At 39.4% G+C, this 22682-nt stretch overlaps 1 protein-coding gene across 1 annotated transcript in view; it reads left to right on the top strand.

Moving 5' to 3' along the window:
- The first annotated feature begins 1426 nt into the window (after positions 1–1426).
- The window catches only part of AP2M1 (adaptor related protein complex 2 subunit mu 1), a 1300958-nt gene continuing 1279702 nt past the window's right edge, over positions 1427–22682 (top strand). Inside the window, exons 1-2 of the mRNA XM_044070763.1 lie at positions 1427–1563; positions 21126–21246. Of these exons, the coding sequence (XP_043926698.1) occupies positions 21173–21246 (74 nt within the window). The 5' untranslated portion in view covers positions 1427–1563; positions 21126–21172. The remainder of the gene's footprint in view (positions 1564–21125; positions 21247–22682) is intronic.

The raw sequence follows: 22682 nt of genomic DNA, 5'->3' as shown, positions 1-22682 counted from the left end.
AACCGTGCCGAGTGGTAGTGAGGAGTGTGCCCTGTATAAGATATTGCATTACTTGTGTATGTATACATTTTTCTAAGACTTTAGACAGAGGGGAGAGGATAGCTATTAGTCTGAAGTTTGAGAGTTCTGTGGAATTGCCATCTTTGTGAATAGGTATGGTGTAGAATTGTTTCCAGATAGCAGGTATTTTAGCTTCTGAGATGGAATAGTTGATTAAAATAGATACTGGCAAAGAAATGGAGGGAGCAGCAATCTGAAGAAAGTAAGATGGGATACTGTCAACCGAAACACAGCATGGTTTTAATTTGGAAAGAAGGGTTTTGATGGAAGCAGTAGGAACTGCTTTAAGAAAAAAAGAGTTTGCAGAGTTGGCTATGGGTGAATTTGGAATATTGTTACTGCAGTATTTTAAATTAGGATTGAAAAGTTTGACTATTGACTGAACGAAATCGGCATTGAAGGTGTTAGTCTTTTTGGGAGATTTGTCCGGAGATGGATTAGGTGAAGTAGGATTACCAGATGAAGTATATGGTTTATGGCATTCCAGATTTTTTTGATGTGATTTTAGGGCAGCTGGAGGGTTATAGTAGAAATATTTTTTATCTTTATCAATAAATATGTTTGTCTTATTTCTCAGTTCTTTATACTTTTGCAGATCTGCTGGTAGTTTAGTTTGGGCCCAAGTTTTCCAGGCTCGGTCTCTGGCTGTCATGAGAGTGTGAGTATTCTTAGATAGCCAAGGGGATATAGAAGCTACTTTCCGTAATGGGGCTAGTGAGTTTAAGATAAAAATAAATAAATAATGAAGGGACAAAGGTCCAAAAGTATGGTCAATTTTTAAATATTACTCTATCCACTTTAAAATATCTACTTTTACATCAAAGTACATTTTCTGAAAAAAATATGAGACTGTAATACATACCATTATTGACGGACTTTACAACTAGTTGAGTTTCATATTTGCTACAAAATAAAAATGTTATGAACGCAAACATGATAAAAGTCAGAAACACTCTCCAAAACCAAAATTAGGTGAGATCTATCCCCATTCCTAGCTCTCAACCTCTTACCTCCAGATGAGGTAAGAGAGAAATTCGAGCCATAATCAAGGATATTTCAGTGGTATGACCATCCATTATACGTAAACACATTCACTGGCAATAAAAAGAGACAAGAGGCCAGCATAAGACACAAACCTACCAATACACTTCTAAATACTTAGAAGTTAGTCTTGTAGATCCAAAATGAAAATCGAAGATCTAAATTAACTATAAAAACAAATATACAATGCTATAACTACAGAACTAGAACTGCATTTCAGCCACTGCATAAGCAGCAGGATTTGCCCACACCCATCGACAAGTCAGCTTTACAGACGTAAACACGCTCTTAGGTTTTTCCTGAGCGTTTTAGACATGACGTCAAATACCGCAGAGATTGGGGGAGGGGAATAGTGTGCAGACATTTTGGAAAGGCAGTACCTATCGTTCTTACTAGGAGGAGGCAGTATCCGTGTCAATGGTTTTGGAGGTTTTTTCGGGTATTAATTTTTTTTGAGAACAGGTGAGTTCTATAGAAAGGATAGTTTATCAAGTTCCGGAGTATAAAGGAGTTATTGTTTTACAGGTTATTAGGGGCGGAAGTTTTATAGGTATACAAACTGGGCCGAGTGGAACTGACAGATGACTAGGTAACTCTGGATTTGGAAATACTGATAATTACACCTATCTTATGTCTGTAGGATGAAAAGAGTATGTAGCAAAGATAGTCCCTAAATAATGTTTATAACATTCTCAGCGTGTCAGTGGAGATTTAGAGGTGTGGTGATGGTTTTTATTTTGGGGGTGCTATGCGTCCAGATATACTTACACATGTATGTGTAATCCAGATGTGCATGACAAGTTGTTTTCTTTAGATTCTGGTAGTGTTTTAACTGAGGGTAGCTGTTGATCCTAAGGGTGGATGCGGTAAATGTTTCAGGGGAATTGCGGGGAGGCTGTGGAGGGAGAGGTTTTTCTATGGAGAGCAGCTCTGTGCTGGGCGTGTTTTTTTCTACAGCATGGTTAATTCGAGTGCCCGAAAGCCGTTTTGTGTGTTGTATGTGATTGCATTTGCACCTACTTTAACCTTTGGAGTGTAGTAACATAGTTTAGGCTTTGCAGTTAGTTGGCGTTGATGTTTGAACATTTCACTTATTTGATTCAAAAGTCATGTCATTGAGAATGTTTCCAGCGTGCTGCACGTTTTAGGTATTTGCCGCGATGACATAAATACAGGCATTGATATATTTTAGCTGTATTGTGTTAATTATTTTTAAGGGCTGTGCGCATTAAATAACGTATACATTTTAAGGCTATTTATTTCGTTGGATCTTGCTTAATTTTTTGAATTTGGGTAACGCTGGTATATTTCGCTTCCAAGACTCCCACTTTAGGAGAAAACGGATTTGCAGGAACTGATCGAGAAGCTGGTCAGCCGGTAAACATTCCTCGTAACCTCTTACCCACGATAAATGTGGACAAAGTCTAAACTAATGGGAGGCAAAGGCCCCCAAAATAGAGGGGATTTTAAATATTTGTCTTGTAAACTTAGAAAGTTGCTAGAATTAACTTTGTGTTGGGGTGCATTTAATGAAGAATATGAAATGTATGTTCTTATTTAATGACTTCATTTCTCGATGATTTGCCAAGACCTCACACAATTGTATGAGGAACAGACTGAATATGAGGCAAAATTCTGGACAGTTGAGAGGTATGTCCACAAATGGTACCCTGGTACTGTGTAGGGTTAGGTAGCCTAAATTTAAATGTTTCAGTTGTACACTAAGCCCTGATTTTTTTTTCATGGATCTTGTCGATTAAAATCTGGAAAAGGCGAAAAATTGCTTGTATTTGTCTGCCACCTTCCTATTTCTTTTTCATGCGTGGTAACTTTCTTTAACGTTTGATTAAAATGTGGCTACGTATTATTGCATGTATATTTCTATTTTCTAGTTTTTATATTTTTTCTTTGCTTTGATTCTAACGTATTTGTTGCATTAGTAAGGCTGCCGCCCACCTTTTGCTAGCGCACTCTATTGTGGTTGGACTGGGCACTCAGTCTTTCTGTGTAATGACTGGTATAGTATTTTTGTAACGTAGAGTTGTGTGATGCTTTTACTAATGTTGTCTTATGCTTTTCTTTGCAAAAAAATGTTAATTGGGTAATTGACAGCGCAGTGTTTAGTTTGATATTCTGGGTAACTGGTTGTAACTATTGCTGTCCCTTGTAGAAAAAAATATCTAAAAGCTTTACATGTTCCTTCATCCATTTTGAGTATCTGGTATGTGGACCTTCATAATTTTATTATGTACATAAAGTTGTACAGTTATGTCCATTGTTGTGTGGTGTTTTTTTTTTTCTGAGCACTGTTTAGTCTAGTCTTCTCCCCCACCACCTGTTAATAGGAGTTTCAGCCTTCAGGTGATTCTGGCTAAAAAAAAAAATGCCATATGTGCACTGTGATAAATAATTGAGTGAGCTTTTATGACCCAAGACACCAACTTTTTTTTTCCTGGTGTTTGTGTATCCTTTAGGGAAGGACATTAACTCACTGTCTTGGGCCCACCATCTGAATTTGTAATACGATGCTGCTGTGTCTCTATAATGCAGTATAGTAGTCTGAGAATGAATTGTTTACATATTGAGACTGCTCTATCTTTTAACTTTGATTTTAGTAGTTTTACAGTCGTTTCAGTTGTATTTCATTTATTATTTCATTTATTATTATTATGTATTTCACCTATAATTTCGTATAGTTTGTATATGTAGAGGTGAGACTTTGCCAGTTTAATCTGTGTACTGCTGTGGTCTTTGGTATTGGTTTTTCTTTCATGTTTTTTTTTTTTTTCGTTTTTATATTTCTTGTTGTGTTGTATGAAGTTCTCTTGCATTTTATTGTTAGTGGTGTGGTCTGCTCCTTTCACCCTTCCTATTTTCTTAACCATGTTTTATTGCGGTGTGAAGTATATCTCTGGCTCCCTTTCACACTCATTCCCTTGCACTTCCTTTCACCTGATTTCACTTTTGCTGACTCAAGTCTGACTTCATTGCAAAATTAACATTTCTTCTGTTTTTTCCATGGTTACTTTTCTGCCTGATTTTCCTTATTTTTTTTTTCTTCTTCCCAACTTTCAGTAGTCTGTCCACTACAGTAGTTTTAAAGGATAGCTGAACTCAACATTGAAGACATTTTTGTCCCGTACTACTTTTAATTCTGTGTTGCTGCATTGTTTCCAGTGATTATCTTCTGGTTTGTTATACTTCTGTCAAGTAGGTCAGTGGCTGTCACAGTGGATTGTATTGCTTTGCAGTCAAGGCTTTTCAGTTTCTTGATAAAATTTTATGGGAATGCAAAGGAAGAGTCAGGGTAAGAAATATCCAGTAACCTTTTTTCTAATATCTTTATTAAATTAACACATGACAAAGTCAATCCTTATCATTTTGTGTGTTTTTCATTTATATAAATTTAGCACTTTAGTTGTAAACAGTTTACATCACAGACACCATTGAAACGATTGTAGTTGTAAACAGTTTACATCAGACACCATTGAAACGATTGTAGTTGTAAACACTTATAAGTCATTGTTAGTTAAGCATTATGTAGCTCACTCAAATTCTGCCTCTTAAACCTTGTTCCTGCTCTTCATATGTTCCCACAGTTCCCATTTTTTCCTATGTAGTTTGCACCTTCCCTTTTCTAAAGATCCCAATTCCAGTTGTTTTATCTTTGACACTATATTCACCACTTCTAGTAAAGCTGGTCCAGACTTTGATTTCCATTTTCTAGTAATTGCTTTTTTGGCAGCCACCATAATTGGACTAAGCAAGGCTCTACTATGTCTAGGCAATTCAGATTCTGTAGCATAACTCAGTCAGGTAACCGTTTGTTATGACATTCTTTGTTTTTTAAGTTGTTTCTTGTGCAACATTTTAAGTTGTTAAAATAATTCCTTTCCATATTTTGCCCCCACCAGGTCATACGTGTAGAGATTCAACTTGCATGTAAACCAGGATAAATCGAATGAAAAAACCATGAACCATATCTTAACTGCCTAAGTGCAAGAGATCTAGTCAAAACCAAAAGTAAATTTCCATTTCTGCTCTGTACTGTGGCCAATGTGTGCATGTTAGTCTTGCATTATTGGCATACAACATCACAGCCATTTGACATGTCAGTCACACAGGGCACACCCACTTCGGTGCAGACCAACTGGGGGAGGTAATGTTCTACAACAATACCAAAAATTTTACGGTCTCCTGTGCTGCTGTAAGAGAATTCATCACAGTGCCTCTCTGTGTGTGTGTGTGTGTGTGTGTGTGTGTGTGTGTCTGTGTGTTCTTTGACTAGCCCAAAACGTCTGCATAGCATATTGAATGTAGCACTGCTTTAACTCTGGACAAACATCACTAGTTATCTCCTTGATGAGATTTTTATTCTAATCGGTATGGTTAAAAGTAATGTTAATGGTGTGCTTGGCTGACTTAGTGGAGCATCCCATCCTGGCAGATTATTTGATTTGAAGTGGTTATTGGCTTAAATTAATCTTGCTGGGGGTTACCTTTTCAACCGATTCTACAGTTAAAGATGAAATGTTCCCCCCCACCTGACCCACACAATGTATTCCACAAGCCTTGATACTGTACTGTTCTCTCTAAAATAAAATTAATTGATTATGATCTTGCTTTTATAATAGATGCTGATGGTATTATAATTAGATTTAGTGCTTCATATACCTTCCAGTAAACTCCTCTTGAATCTGGTGTCATTCATGTTCTGCATGGATTAATAAGAGTTCAAAAGTCAAGTTTTGACAAATTAAAAAAAAAAATCACATTTTCCGGGACAAGTTAACTTTCTAAATTCCCAAATGTTTTAGAAATGACCTAAAGACAGTGCAGTCATTGAAATGGCTACTCTCTTAGATGTCTGGGCATCTGGCTTGACCAAATGTAAATCTGTCATTCACATGGAGGAGATGAAGTTGGTAAGGAGAGTTAAAATAAATTACCTTCTCTTCTGGCTTCAGAAATAGCGTGCATTTTCTTTCATTTGCTGCAAGAATCACTAATGATAAAATCCTGTTTTCTTCACTTGGATATGGTTTTCCCTGACTTCTGTTGCCACAAACATGCAACACTAAAATGCTCTAAAAACATCACCATCAAATTGTATAGGTTTATTATGGTTTCCCTTAGGCAAGTACACCATTTCCAGCAATTTGAAAAAATGGCTACCCACTAAAATTAGAACAGACCTGTAGCCATTATGCTGTGAAATCTTTTGACCTGCCACACCCCCACCCCACTAGCAGCCAGGTTTATGTTCGGCTATCAAAAAGTAATAGCATAAAACAGTTAAATATCAAACAAGAGACAGTGGTCTCACCTTCGATAACCACATCGCCACAACAGTCAGGAAATCCTTCTATGTGGCACACCTCATCACGAAGGGCTTTTCATCCAGCAAAAAGGAGGTCATTGTCCCACTGTACTCATCCCTCATTAGACCCATTATAGAATACAACGCCCCATTTGGTATGTACCTCTCAAAACATCTGCAACAACTGGAAAGGCCTCAGAAATACCTCATTAAAAGAATCACAGGCCTAAAGCAGATGCCCTATGCTGACCGCCTTAAACTCCAGCTATACTCTGTCGCATATCGTCTACTCAGAGGCGATCTCTGCTTAACATACAAGGCCATGTCAAACCCAGAGCTGTTGGACATGCTACACTTAAAGAAATCCCAATCCCTCAGAGCTACACGCTCCAGGGATCTAAACCTTGTCATCACAATAAACAAAACATGCTGGAGGGATAGGTTTCTGACCCAGAGACTCCCCAGACTCTGGAATAGATTGCCCATACATGTCAAGCAGAGTGCCTCTTTGGACCTCTTCAAGAGGAACCTTGATGATTGGATGGGAGAAAGGAAATTCACCCCAGGGATCATGTCAGTCGCCCTGCTAGACAGGGGTCCAGGAAAGTAAATAATGTGGGAAGAAATAGCCAGGGAATTGTTATGGCTAGGCTTGTATAGGCCCTAGGGCTGATAGCCTAGTACCAACCTATGAACAAAAAAAAACAACTAAAATATAAGCTACTGAACAAAGCTTTTCCGAAAAAAAAATCGAATGATTATTGTTGGCCAATAACCAGGAAGTGCAGCAGTGCACAAGGTAAGCGAATGAAGCCTTTTTTTTTTTAAATTTTTAAGTTTGTCCTTTTCCTCTCTTGTAGTGCAATCTCTGTGTTGGTATATATAGTTGGGGTGGTGGGGTGAAGTCCCCTACCTTGGTTGATTACATTTGCAATGTTGGCCAGCTGTGGCCATTAGTTTTTTTTTTTTTTTGTTTTGTTTTTCAGAAAAAAGTTATGTTCTGTTACTTATGTTTTAGATGTCTTCTTTCGATATTTAGCTGTTCAATGCTGTTTCTTTTCGGTAGCCGAATATTAGACCCCTAGCAGTCAAACTGTGAGCATCTTTAAGGCCCGCTTTTGTAAACCATGAAAACTTACTAATTTGCAGTGTACAAACCACAGCTTCTTAATTCTTGGGCTAAAACTTTGAGAATTCTTCCTCGAGCAATTAAAAGTTGTCAAGATAGAAACCACCAAACATATAACCTGACTGGAAACCAGTGAATGCTGTGACAGATTTTATTGAATAGTGAAGAAGGAAGTAACAGTAACTGCATTAATTAATGCATTCTTACTGTATATTTCAACATGGCTTTTGAAAATCGGTCTAAATGAGCCAGTTAAACCAAATTAACTAAATGTAGCGAGTTAGCACCCCCCCGCCTGTTCCAGCCGATTCAGTTACTGACTTTGGGTAAACCAGTACCTCCATAGTCCCAGACAGATCCTGCCTTCTTCACTGCCTAAATCCTTAAACCAGCTTTCAGAATAATTCAGAAAGGTGGGGGGGGGGGATTATAGAAGGCCGTTTCGGCCTGTGTCTGCTTTAGGCTTGGGTCAAGTTCGTCTGTAGGGGGCAGTTCCCTGTTTGTAAACTGGTGCAGGAGATGGGATTGTCAACTTTTTAACCAGCTCTGATCACCAGACTGACAAGGATACACCTAGGCTTTGGCGTAAGCAAAAGGGAAGTATGAGCCAGGGATGGTAAGTGGTTTCCTTGACAACTACACTGCTGTCAGCAATTCTCAAAGGTGATTGCTTAATTAAGTTAATCCCAAATGAAACTACATTCATTCAAACAATTTTGGTGCTAGTGCCTTCTCTCACATCACCTACATTCCTTAACCTTTTTTCTTCCTCTTATAATTTTATGACATTATGGGTAGACTTTTTTTTTTTTTTTTCTAATCACCTGCACCCAAGCTCCTAAATCTTTTCAGCACCCCCTTTTTGGTTTGAGTAGAGGATTTGTTTATCTTGTTGAAGTACTTAAGTACATAATTTAAGTATAGTAGTTAGTAATGTGTGTTGTATTCTGCTTATATTTGGACATAATAGTTACCTCCCTTCTGGTAATCGGACCGCTTTCCCATGGGGATGGGATGTTGCATCAGCTGTTGCCATTTCTCTCTACTCAGAACCCCCCCCCAGCAGTTATGCCTACCTGTCTTGAGTCTTCTGTCTGGTAATCCATACCATATAATTAGAATTGGTGACAAGAGTCATGGCAATCAGACTCCAGTGTTAAGTATAGAGCAGTATTCATAATCTCAGCCTGTGCCTCACAGCAGGCTTGTGTTTAGTGTGGAAAGTAGTGCATTCGGACTTCATTTGCAGGACCAAGACAACATGAATAGATGATGATGGGTGACCCGAATGCACATATTGGGACAGATAGAACAGGATATGACAGCTGCCTGGGTCCACATAGATGGGGCAAGAGGCATATAGGGAGATGTCATTCTTGACTTCTGTCTGGCAAATGGGTTGATGGTGCCCAACACATGGTTCAGCAAGAGAGGCATGAGCACGTACAAGAGTGGCCAACATGGAACTCTGGTAGACTTCCAAGGGGCACTGAGATGGAATTGGCAATTGTAAAGTCATCTGCAGTGAAACAGTTGACCCATAGCACAAACCACTTGTTGCCCCAATCCACTGTAAGTAGTGGTCAGAAGGCTTTAAGTTCCAACAGGCTGAAGAATTGGAAATTGATTAGAGTTAGAGCCCAAGAGTTTGATGGATTACTTTGGGGTATAGCACCTCAAGAAGAAGATGAAATATGTGGAGTTGAAGAACAATTGCACGTATGAGGGCTGTAGAACAGTTATGCATCTAAGCCATGTAAGGTACATAAGGAGAGCTGGTGGAGGAATGCAGTACTCTTGGAAGCCTTCAAAAGAAAAAGGGGAGTGTAGGAAAAACTGGGAGATAAGATGGAGCATGCTAAGAAAGAATACTGGTTGTCTAACAGGTGAAGAGGAGTTGCAATATAGCAAAGAATAAGGCATCAGAGGCACTCTCTTAGCTTCTGTAAAGTGCCTTTTTAGATGGTAAAGAAATTGTTTCAGGTTTTAAGGCAAAGGCAGAAAGATGACAAAAATGATCAAATACCCTTTAAGGGATACTAGTAGTAACCTGCACACTAACATCAAAGGCAGTTGGAAAAAAGTACTTCAGCAGCTTCTAAATGAAGAAAATCCCACAGATGTACTATCTCAGACATGGCCTACAATGAAAAAGAGCAGCAGCCCACCCTAGGAGAAAAATGAGCACTTAAGGAAAATGTCAGGCAAACTTTGAGGTCACAGTAGATATGATGGGTGAGAAGTAGAATTTAAGGGTATTCTAGCAACATGGAGAGAAGTGCATCACAGACGATGGGAGAGTAAGCATACTAGTGTCTGTGTACAACAGAGAGGACATCCATAACTGTGGGCAGTGCAGAGGTATCAAAGTCCTGTTACATTGCTTGAAAAGTTCTGGAGAAGGGTGATAAACGAATATGCAGAGTAGTAGAAAGTAAGATTGGGGGGTAGGCAGATTGGATTCGGATCAGGATGCTACATAGCCACCTCCATTTGATGGTAGTGCAACAGATGGTTGCGAAGATGCTATAGATGAGGAAAGGGTCCAACTGTGCGTTCATAGACTTGGGGAAAGCACACAACAAGGTCTCAAAGCTATAATTTGGGCAGTCCTGCAATGGTTCAAAGAGTCAAACACTGGTAGAATTAGTACAGGCTATGTGCAAGAGCCTGTGACTCCAGTACAAACAGGGTTTGTTCTCGCAGAGGGGTTGCTGGTGTGAGTGGGTGTGCACCAGGTTTTAGCTCAGAGCCACTCCCTTCCTGTTTCTCCTAAGTCTGTTTTACCAAATTGTCTTCGGCTTTCCTGCACATGTGACTGAACCACTGTAAACTATTCCCTTGGCCTTCTCTGTAATTGGGGCTATTTTTGATTTCTATTTCTTATGTCCTTGTATCTAATCTCCACCTCAGGTTTCCTGTGTCCTTGTTTCTAATCTCTACCTCAAGCTTCCTGGACTGCTCTGCCTTCACTGCCCAGGCTTCTGTAACATATGGAAACGCTGGTTGCACCACAGTTGTCCTTTTACTTTTAATTTTCAACTTGTTTGGCATTCTTTTGTTAAATATGGCCACTAACATTTTGTGCCAGTTGATCCCAGCACTTCTACATGGAACTGATTTTCTTGACTTTATTGTCCTGAATCATCCCTTTTAGGTACTTTAAGCTGTTAATGTCTTAAACTGTTTTCTCTTCTCTCCCTCTTTCAGTTTCTGTCCCCCTTCAATTTGTAGCTATGGCGACTGTCTTGCCTGTGTTTAGTTTCATCCCATGTGCCATCAGTTTTGCATTCCAGTCCCATTTGCTGGAGTTCCTGTTCAGTCTGCAATTAGTGCCACGCCTGTCTCCATCTGGTTTATTGATGTCCATCACCAGTATGAATAGCAGTGGGCTTTGCTGTTCACACCTGCTTCCACTGGAAGGCCCTCTGTGAGTTTGGATAGTGTACTTTGCCATGGTGTCCCTGTATATACCCTCCACTAATTCTGCCAATATTTTGAGACAGTGTTGCAGAACTACCAGAATCAACTTTCTTGGGACCTTGTCCTGTATTTTCCTCCAGCTTTAGGAATACTCATTTGGCGTTTTTCTCATCTCAAACTTCGCCATTGTCTGTCTTGCTGCAAATTTGTTTTCACTTTTGCATCTTGTTCTGAATCCAAATGGCCCATCTTAATCTGTTCTGTTTTATGTACATGTTTATGAACAAGTCTGTCCAGTACTTAATACGGTGTTATAGTAATTTAGCATCTGTATCACCTGCAGTTGTGAATATTCCCTTCATTCATGCACATAAATTCTGAAGCATGAAGTACGTCTTTTCTTCATTCAGAAGCCTCTTGAAATGCTCCCATTCATCTGATCGATACCCATGGACTACTGAGCAGATTGTTGTCTGCATCATTTTATGAATGAAATCTGTAGACTAGCTTTCTTTTGCCTTTCAACCAGTAGAGCTTTGTGCAATTTTGAGTCACTTTCCAGAAACCAGCCAGTACTCCCTCTGCCTGACCAGTGTCTCCTGTCTCGCCTCTTAAACCCTCCCTTACGCTCTGACAGTAGACCACCTGTTTTTTTGTAAGCCTCCTTCATACCCTTCTCTTCCTCGCAACAGTTAATCCTTCTTCCAAGTATAGAGACTTGGGGTATACTTTAGTATGAAACGGTATTTTAATAATAAAGATATTTATTTGTACAGCTTGTTTCATTCTTCTACTTGTATAGTGTTTTATTAATCATGTATGTTTAACTTTAAATTATACATTGTACATCAAATTAGGATAGTGTTGTGCTTCTGTACCTGTAAAATTGTACTTTATTAATCTTGTTTATATGTGGACCGCTTCACCCCGGGCCTCCACTGAAAAAGGACTTGTGTCCAGTCTGACTTTCCAGTAACCAGATATGAAAATAAACTAACTTTCTCAATTTCCTCACCTCCAGTACTGTCAAATGTTTTACTTTTTGAAGTATATGGTTGCTTGTTCCTATTTTGAATTCCTATTGTGTCTGTGCTGAACTTGAAATTGATGAGCAGTGTTCAACCCTGGCTAACGGATCCAAGCAAATGGAGACCTAGAAATCAGTATTTTTTCTTTAGGCCACATCTTGTAACTGAGGTATACTTTGGTTGTTGAGAGTTAACATGCTTAAAGATTAGTTGCAGTGTTTGTCTAGGTTTTTTAACACTTTTGGACACTGTACAGCTGAGAGTTGACTGTGCCTGCCCTCAGTATTGAATGCTTTGGCCACTTGACACCCCCCCCCTACACCAATCTAATCATATATATTCCCTATAGTCAAGGGAGGAGATTAAGACATTCCAGTATTGTGCTGTACCTTGCTGCTATACAAATTGTCTGGTTTTATGCCTGTTTATACCCTACATTCACATGGGACACCTTGGCAATTTGATTGGAAATTTCACTGTATCCCCCTACCAAACTTGCTAGAATGTCACATTGGAGCTGACCACTTCATGGATCCATAGATTGGGAAGAGCAGTTATTGTTTTGGAGAATATGCATTGCAGCTGTATGCTCCCACCATGCCAGACTATGTAGCCTAAGGTTGTACAATGATGGTAATGAAATTGATGGCTAGAAAAAGTGGCCTGGTGTAATGTTTACTCCGGTCTTCCCTTAAATGTTTTTTTTTTTTTTTTCTATGCTGTATTCCATGGTTAGAGCTATTTCTTGTCTGCCAGTTCCAGGCATTTAACATTTTTCTTAACTGCTCTAAGGGACTTTTCTGTTTAAGTGGATTACTTAAACTGTTGGACGGACTGTTACGTAGTATAAAGCAAGTTTGGCTACCAGCATTTTAATGATCTTTCTCCATCTCACTGAGGAATCCAAGGTAGTAACTCAAAACAGCCCATTTGCCTTGTGTATTGCTGATTGGAGTTATATTTGGCCAAGCAGACATTTTGTTGACAGAGGATTGATGAGTGTGAAATGATTGGGAGATGTCTGTATCTTCTGAGGGATGAGTGACACGAGTTTTGAATGTTGGAATGGGTTGAGGTGGTTTGGATTTGCTTCTGTACTCAATCCTTCCCATCCCCTTACACTACATTTAAACTAGGCTGTCTCCACTCATTCACTCAGAGGGCTAATCACTACTTGGCTCCTTAATCCTCATCTTTCTTCGTGGAAATCGCCCATAATCACATCATTGTCGCAAACCGCTCCTGGTGAATTCACTATTCATTTGTTTCCTTCCACATCACTCTTCTAGTGCTGATGCACTTCATATCTTCCATAGTCTTTTCTAGCTGTTGTCTTTTTATAACTCTATCATTCTTATTGGCGTTAACTTAGTGTGTGTTTCCCCAGCTACTACCTTTAACCCCTCCCTAGCTTCTAACACTTTGCTCTTCTAAGCAGCAAGAAGTTGGCTCCATCCATCTCCAGTCATCTTGCACACTCTCCCTTCCAACCCCAATTCTTCAGGCACACACTTTTATACTGGAGGGTCCCCACCCAGTCAGTGCTCCTTAAAGGAATACTGTTTTCTCCCTCCATACTCCACATTCTCTAGAGCTTAAAGCCTCTACTGTAGTTAATTTTACACTAAGTACAATATAAATTTTGTGGTTATATTCCATCAGTTATTTTCCTTCAATGCTCAAAGCAATAGCGATTACCTTACTGACAAACCCCCCTTGTATCTGACTACATTAGTGCACACATACTACCTGCCCATACTCCATTAAACATTTACATTGTCACACTCTTGCCAGCACCCAACTGTCGTATGTCAAACATATCTGGGTCCCCACTCTTGCCAGCACCCAACTCTCATATATGTCAAACATATCCGGGTCCCAATACCCGATATCCAGTTTTGATAGAAAATGATGCAGTATCTACTAATATCTTCTACACTACTTATTCTTCTTTTTCTCTCTCACCACCTCTTACCACACCAATCTGTATGACATACTCCAATGCTCTCCAACTTCTCACTCTTACAATATACCTCCAGCTACTTCATCTTGTACTATCTCCCCAGATCTCTTCGCTACCTCTACCACAAGCCTATTCAAACCACCCTTTTTACAGGTTATTAAACCTTCCCCCTAAAGCCAAGCCAAGTCAAAGCTGCTCAAACTCTATCATTTACTACACTCACTTCTCTCTCTAAAAAAACTACTCTGTTCTGGTGATGTCCATCCCAACCCTGGCCCCTCATCCTTTCTCCCCAACACCACCTCCACAACTAACTCTACACTGCCCCCATCTCACACCTCTAATAATCACCAGTCTCAGCCACAACAGTCATTCCCAGCCAAAGACTTCACCATTTGCTCTCTGAATATTCAAAGCCTAACAAATAAGGTGACTGAGTTGCACTCATGGATTGCTCCCAATACCCCAAACATTCTTTCCCTATCAGAAACCTGGTTTAAGCCACATATCTCAGACAGTGAAATACTCCCACATGGCTGTAACATCTTCAGATCTGATAGACCTGTAAAAAAAAGGTGGCATAGCCTTCCTGTACTCTAACAATCTTGACATCTCTCCTTACCCCTCCTCTATTCCTAACTTCCTCCCAGCTGAACTCCTCATTTTCAACTGCTATCTGACCCCACACACAACTTGATATAGCTTCTATCTATCTTCCTCCTGGCAACAATCTGCACATTCTTGAAAACCTCCTATCTTGGTTCTCCCACAGTATGCCATATGAGAGACACCTTGGTGATGTTAACATAGACTGGTCCAGACTCTCAACTGACTCTCCCCAACTCCGCATCCACCTTCATCGGTTCCACCAACTTGTATCTTCGCATAATAGATTCCATAAAAATTCAACTTCCAGCTCCATAATAGACTGGATCCTTACCAATACCCCCACCACTACCACAATCTCACCACCTTACCTGATTCCCTTTAGTGACCATCTCCCTAACTCCATCCATAGATACAACCACCATACTCCCAACCCCCCACTTTATCAAGGACTGTCAAACTATCTACTTACCACTCTTCCCACTTCATCTCTATTCTCCACAACACAGATTGGTCCATCCTTAAACAGCTCCCCCTAAATGATGCTGTCGGCACTTTCAATTTCTTCTTGTACTCTAGATTCCCTAGCTCCATCTAGGAAGATCAGAGTAAAATCAAATCCATGCTCCCTGGAGTAAAATCAAATCCATGCTCCCTGGCTCTCCAAAGGGACAAGTCCCTTATGAAACAAAGAAGCAGCAACAATGCTTGTAAAGCCTGGATTAAAACTAAACCACCACCTCTTCTCAAATATAGACAACTGAGGAACCTTGCAAAATAACTTGCCACTAATGACAAAAGTCATAATACAGTTCTGCCCAGCTTAACAATAAATCCAATCCTCGTAAATGTTGGTCAACTCTCGACAACATTCTCTATCCTGGAAGTCCTGCTAATCCCTCCCCATACCCAGACTCTTCACCTCTAGAAACTGCCACCCTCTTAAACACTTTCTCTTCCATCCAAAATCTCAAAACCACTAGTCCTAACTCAACTTCTATACCTGCCCCTCCTAGTCCAACACAACTTGTTCTCCTTTCAGCCTGTTCCCACTGCTTGTATCCAATCTCTACCACTTAAACTAAAACCATTGTCTCCTTCCACTGACAAATGACCTCTTAACGTTCCTCAAACTTGCTGACTCTATTGCCTATCCTATATCTATACTAATAAACAGATCCATTCTTGAATCATCTGTCCCCACCCTCTGGAATTCATTCTTTACTATCCCTCTTCATAAAGGTGGAAATTCCACTGAACCTTTTAACTACCTTCCAATTGCCATTCTGTCCCCCCTCTCTGATTAATAAAAAAAAAAAAAAAAAAAAAAAAGCTTCAGTCACTTGCTTACCCCTACACAACACGAATTTCGTCCCCGCCCTCCTTTGTTATTACGTTGTCTAATAATGCAACTATCCAACCTGAAAGCCACACCAAACTCCTAGGGGTCGTCATTGATGATGAACTAAAGTCCAACATACACATACACCAATGTATAAAAAGAACACGCCAGAAATTAGGCCTGCTTTATCAGAACAAAAGATTCTTTACTCCTGATGCTAGACTTATTCTTGGACAGGCCCTCCTCCCTACCCTCCTCTATGCCGCCCCAGTCCTTACCAATATTCAGGCCACCACCTCTTAACAAACTTACCATAAAATAGATTCATTACTAACTCCCCATACAACTCGCACCACTGCATTGCCCTGTCCAATGGCTTGAACGTCCCCAACTATTGCTACTTTATCAATTTCACATGCTTCACTCTATCCTTTATAAACCCTCCTTCTGTCCATCTCTCTCTGCCTTGGTCTCTATCTACACTCCATCCCGAACCCTCGGTACTTCTAATCGACTACTTCTTTATATTTACCACCCAACAAAGTCTGCAGGCAAACTACTTTTATAAACACTGTCGCCCATGCCTGGAACAGACTTCCCCTTGACTTGCGTACAATTTCACACACCTCCCACTTTAAAAACAAACTAAAAACATATTTTTTCTCATTTCCAGGACCTGCCCTTGCAATGACCCTACTTTGTCTCCCCTCCCCCCACACTCTCCCTTATTAAGGCCCCTACTTAGTCCTCCCTTTCACCTCTCATGAGATATTTGCATAATTCCACACACACAGCAGAAATATATACTTAATTTGTTTTACTTTTTAACTTGTATGTACTCAAAATCTTTTGCTCTGTATAATTGCTTCTCGCCTCATTCATTTTTGTATTAATGTGATACTTAGTAATAGAAATGTATTGTTGGAGCTTTTCTCCTCTGTTCTCCACTCGAAAGTGGGCCACAAGCCCAGTTGGACTAACCTGGTTAACAAACGTCAATAAATAAATAAAAATCCCAATTATACCCAGAAGTACTTCAAAAACACTACTCAAATTCAGTCTCCTTGTCTTTATACCTCCTGCTGAGAGGCAATATTGAGATCAGTCCAGGTTGGCTTCAGCTCGCTGTCATATTACCTTCTTTCTCTTTTTACAAATGTCCAAAGTCGTGCAATTTTCATACAACATAATCTTTTACAGAAACATGCTTGAAAACCGGACACCCCATAGTTTTCCCAACCTCATACCAAACTATTCAGACCATTGCAAGATTATAGACCAGGCAGCCTGGGGGAAGAGCGTTAAGACTGCCTTTAATATAACACCATTGTTGCACAAACTAACTCCAGAATCTGATCTTAACTGGATGCTCTTAAAATTTCCAACCAACTAAAACCCCCTTGTTATAGCCAGTGCAAACCTACCTTCCTACCATAATTCCGTACACTCATCTAACAAATGTATGCCATAGCTCTGAAAAACTGTAAACTAATCCATTCTTGGAGACTTCCATTTGATATCAGAACTCTTGGCTAGCTTAAGTCTAAACCAAATCAACTCTGAAACCACTAGACCAAATCCTCCATCCAATAGGCATAACTTACTAGGTCTTGTAACAACTAATAATCCTACAGTTATGTCTAATCTCACTGTACATGTACTCTCCTTCAGTGATGACTGTCGCCTAACTTTCGCAGTACATGTAACCTTAAAATGTAGACCTAAACTTATTACCTTTAGATCCTAAAATGTTCAGACTGTCACTAATCTTAAAACCTCCCTTAATTGGTCTCACTTAAGACCCCAGTGAAGTAGCTAACAACCAAAGCAAACAGTCAAACGCATATGAGGCTTCCCAGTGGCAAGTACCATATTCGCATAGCTATTAGCACATACTGTGCCAATCACTACCCCTACTTTCCGAAGAAAATATCTGATCTATAAATATAAAAACCGCATTGGATAAAATTAATTCCAACAAACAAAATGAATTTATCAGCTGATTAGTCAGACTGTCTAGTTAGAAACGGTTAAACATGGTCTATCCAGATATCATTAGGGATCACAGTAAATAGTGAAACAACATCCATGGTCACCAAAAAATACTAAACATTACTATCAAACTAGATTGCTAATCTCTTCAAAAAAATACTTGGTATCTCTCAAAATTGTCTCCACATCATCAATCACTGGTCAAAGCTGTTTCTCCACGTATATTGACATAGGTTCTGTTACCACCCACTCCCAAAAACAATAGGCCGCATGTGTGGGTTATACAACTCCTAGTGTACCTTCGAGTCCATAAATGACTGGAATCGAAGGATGTTCAACCAAAAAAAATTAGTACTAAAGTCTTGCCCAATAGCACCTTCCATTAACAGGTCATATATATTAACGATTAATTCTGTCAGTCAGCTTATCTAAATCAGATTTAGTACATGCACCAGATTACTCAACATTTCAATTTATAATTTATTCAGATTGAAGGAAGATTTAGTCTTCACATAGCTTATAAATTATATCTACGAGCTTTTTAGTAAGAACTATGGGGGTTCTTCCTTCAGACTGAAGTTACAATTTGAAATCTTGAGCAATCTGGTTAATCGCGATTTTATATATTTATCTAGCAGATAAAGGGGAAGAATGAATATTGCAGACTATAAATAAAATGTTACATTGTTTCAGAATCATTCAACAGTATTATGTACTAAATTTGATGTAGATACTTTTAAAAATAGTAGTTTCATACGAGGAGTCCTTTCATCAGACCCAGTACCTCTTTTTTTTTTTTTTTTTTTTTTCTCCAAGATAGGCAAGCTAGCATCAAAGACTTGGTGCTTTTCCTAATTGGCAGGCTTCTCCGGTGCCTGTACTCTTAATTAAACCAGAGTAATCCTCTCTTTTTTTTGGGGGGGGGGTTATCCCTGTATGCTAAAGCTACCTTAGTGTCAGATGGTATTGGGGGACTGCTTCACTAAGCCTTCAATCCTCACACGTTTTTCAAGTGATTGATTTCTTTGTACTGGAGTGTTTTATGTAAGTATGTACCTCTCAACTGTACAGATTTTAGCAGAATGTCCATATTTTTGCCTCACATTTTTGGTCAATTTTTCAAAAAAAAATGTAGCTTCTGGGAAATTGGTGGCAAATCATTAAAGATTGAAGTTGAAAAGTAATGACCGACACTTGAATTTCAAACTTCATACCATTCAGAAAATTCATGCTAATGTTAAACCTGATCTGTTTTATGGCTTTATCCAGATCCCTTGCTCTAAGAGGTTGGGAGGTATGTCAAGTATAACTGAAGATTAATACCATGAAAAGTATTGTGTAATACAGAAGCGGTGATTGTAATTTTTGGTAACAATGTAGACAATTTAAGTTGTTTGTACTACATACCCAAGATTGCAGTTGGTGGGAGGAATAGAGGTGCATGTTTGTGTGGTTTAACATAACCGTTGACCGTCTTTGGATATGGTCTAATTTCAGGTGCAGCACATTTTACAGTGTGAAATCTAGAAGTTGAAGTTCAGTGAAAAACAAAACAAGCATTCTGTGTGTTGCATTCCAGTTATGGGTTTCAGCTGAGCTTTAAAATGGCTTATGAAATGCCAACATTCCTTGCATTTCTTTGATATTGCATCCATGTTTAGGTTGCCTCTCACACACCTGGAATCTGGTTCCTGATACTTCACAAATGAGTCCAGTTAGGATTCTGATACTGCACAGGTAAAATTGCAGTTATGCCTCTGCTATGCAACAGGCGTCAATGGTTGAGGGCCCCCCACCCCCACCAAGAGTCTCCAGTGTCAATCTTGAAAACTTGCATCTTTGACAGAAGTGAAAGTCTCAACTTCTTTGGTCTGCAATCATTGATTTTACAAGCACTTGAGCAGCTGATTCTGATTGAACTCTGGTATTGCATACTTTGGTACAAATGCGTATATGTACCCCATTAAGATCACACAGTACTGTACTGTGTATAAACAAATATATGATTAGCATTTCTATCATCCTAACTAGCAGCAATGTCTGTATGCATGTGTTTTTTTTAATATTTTAAGCAGCCAGCACACAAGTTATTTCAGAAAAACAAGTGTTCTTGTCCAAACAAAGAATGCTTTTATCAAAAATAAAGCAAAACTGTAGCAGCAATTTTTTTTTTTAACTAGGTAGGTGGGGGTGGTCCAAGGACCCTTTTCAGATATTATCTGAGCTATAAACAAAAAGGCGGCTCTTCACCCCATTTACGTTATAGATGACTTCACCTGATCTTTGGGGCATTAACAGTAATCCAGCCTACACTGGGGACTCCGATCAATTTTTTTTCTTTTTTTCCTTTGGAAGGATATGAATCCCAGACTTTTGAATGGGGGACTTTGTCATCCAAATAGACAGTCGCATGTGAATGGCAAGTACAGTCCAGTCTTTGCGATTTGAGGTCCTTGTGCTGGCCGTTTTCTGAACTGGCACAGTGGACTGTTGCATACATGCTAATTTTTCAGTTTCTTGCCCCAAACACCCCCACACACACACACACACACCGGACTGCTTGTTTTTGGTGGCTCTGGGCACTTTGTATGGCCTTAGTCTTCTCTCAGGGCCGTCTCTCTGGTGTTGAGGAGCTCTCACAGGCAACTTGGAAAAGATAACCTTAACCTTATCCCTCAAAAGCAACTCTGGGACTTGCTGTGTTTTGCTTTTGAAAGGCTATTTTCCACTATTGCCTTGGATGTGGATAACTTGTCTTTGTGGTCTGTCTGAGGTCAAACACTCTACTTGTAAGCCTCTTCAGTGTTTTTAAGGCATTTTTTTAATTTGTTTTGTCTCTCTCTTATGTTGTAGTTCAGTTACCTTGTGGAGTTCCTGAAGCTTGGCCAGGAGTTTTTCGCTTATGTGTACCAAAGCTGGGACTTGGTCTCCTACTTGAAATTCCTATTCTGGGTATTCCTGATATAAATTCCTTGTTGGCTAGCTTGCAGTCTAATTGTCTGTTAAACAGCGGGTTGCAGCCCTTATTGCTTTTACAATTTAGTTTATTGTGGCTCAAATATGGTCTCTAGAAACTTGCAGATTTTTGTTTTGTAATTCTTAAACTGCTTTTATGCCTGCTTCAGCAAATGGTATGTCTGCAGAACATTTTGCATAGTTACCTGCACACAGTGTACAATTTCTTGACTATCTTAAGTTGCTTATTTTATCTTTAATTGTAGATGCTGTTTGATCATCATGGGAAGAAGAGCATGAGCAAGGATTCACTATGATTGGAGGTTTGTTCATTTACAACCATAAGGGAGAAGTGCTGATCTCCCGTGTCTATCGGGATGATATCGGGTAAGTATGTCAGAGCTTTAAATAGCTGTGCATTTTAGTTTCTTAACTTTGGATAGATTTAGTTTATAAAAATGCACTCTCTCTAGAAAAGTTTTAAAATGAGAGAAATTCTTTAGCGAGTCTCAAACTTTGTTGTTGTAATTTGAGTATGGGAGTAGCTGTTTTACAGTTTGGTGATGTTTGTTTGCGACAGTCTTGAGCTTATGAAGGTGTGAAGTTCTGGTCTGTCTAGCCTGAAATTTGTGGTGGTAACATTGTGTGAGCTGAGTTTCCACTTCTCAGAAAAAAGTGGTATAGGCCATCTGTATCTGCTTTCATCTCTTTAAAGCAGTGGGTGTTGGTGCTTTGGGAGTAAGAGAAGTGAGACTACCCCTTCCACTCAGTGGTAGTGGGGCTAACAGTACATATTTTCCAAAGTCTGAACTTGTCTGATTTAAGGAAAGTGTCCTTAAAACCAGCAGGACTAAGGTCAGTTGACAAACGGAATCCTTATCTTGCAAAACTTCTTGTGATGGCGAATTATGGCATCATATGATTTAGCGCAGAACTTCTCATGCTGTTGTAGTCCCCTATAGTATAGCTATATTTCTGTAGATTTTCACTGTTTCCCTTTACTCACAGGGTAGAAAATTGATGCCAGGCAGTGTTTTACTATGCTGATGGAAAATTATTGCATAACATGCAAGCACACTAGTTGTTTCTAACTGTTTATAATCTGACTACTTTATAGCTGTTTTTGCATCTTTAAGTTCTAACTAGCTCCTTCTGGCACCTTGTTACCTGGGGGGTCTTACTCTAGCTTATCTTATGTCCTTTTAATTTATATTTATTTTCTTCTTTCTAGTAATGTTGGAATGTAATATTTTCAGCTCAACAGTAATTGGGTCTTCATTCGTGGTTTCCCTTGGGGACTAAATCCTTTTACAGAAATTACACAATTGCTTTTTCTATTTGGGCATAGACTAATCTGCCATGTATTTTTATTTTATCTCATCCACCGTGCAGTACTAACCTACTCATGCTTAATGTTTTGGAAGTAGTTCTCTTGAGCCAGGAAAAAGTGGGAAAATGAAGTAATTTAGTGATCCCCCACTATATGAATTTGCACACGAAGAAAAAAATTATAGGCGGCAAAGAGATGTCAATGTTATGGAGAAAAAAGGGACATCTTTCTGTACTTTGACATAGTCAATAATGCCTCAGTTAAAATGAAAGTTGTGTGCATTTGCCATAATGGTAGATCTGGATGTTGTCCAGAGCCAAGCTACTGGTGACTGGCCTCTTCTGCTATGAGGACGTCTGTAATGGATGCCACCCTAGTGGTAGAGATGGACCACAGAATTGGGAATTCTGTTTCCCTTTTCCTGGGAAGCAAAGGCAGCACCTCAGAGGACCTGCACAGCGGTTCACTTTAACTGTCCCTGTATCTAGAAGAG

The sequence above is a fragment of the Protopterus annectens genome, chromosome 4.part1 (assembly GCF_019279795.1).
Source record: "Protopterus annectens isolate FY-2018-M chromosome 4.part1, PAN1.0, whole genome shotgun sequence".
In the NCBI taxonomy this organism is placed as follows: domain Eukaryota; kingdom Metazoa; phylum Chordata; order Ceratodontiformes; family Protopteridae; genus Protopterus; species Protopterus annectens.
Note: the sequence above shows the minus strand (reverse complement) of the source record. Positions and strands in the feature narration are given on the sequence as shown.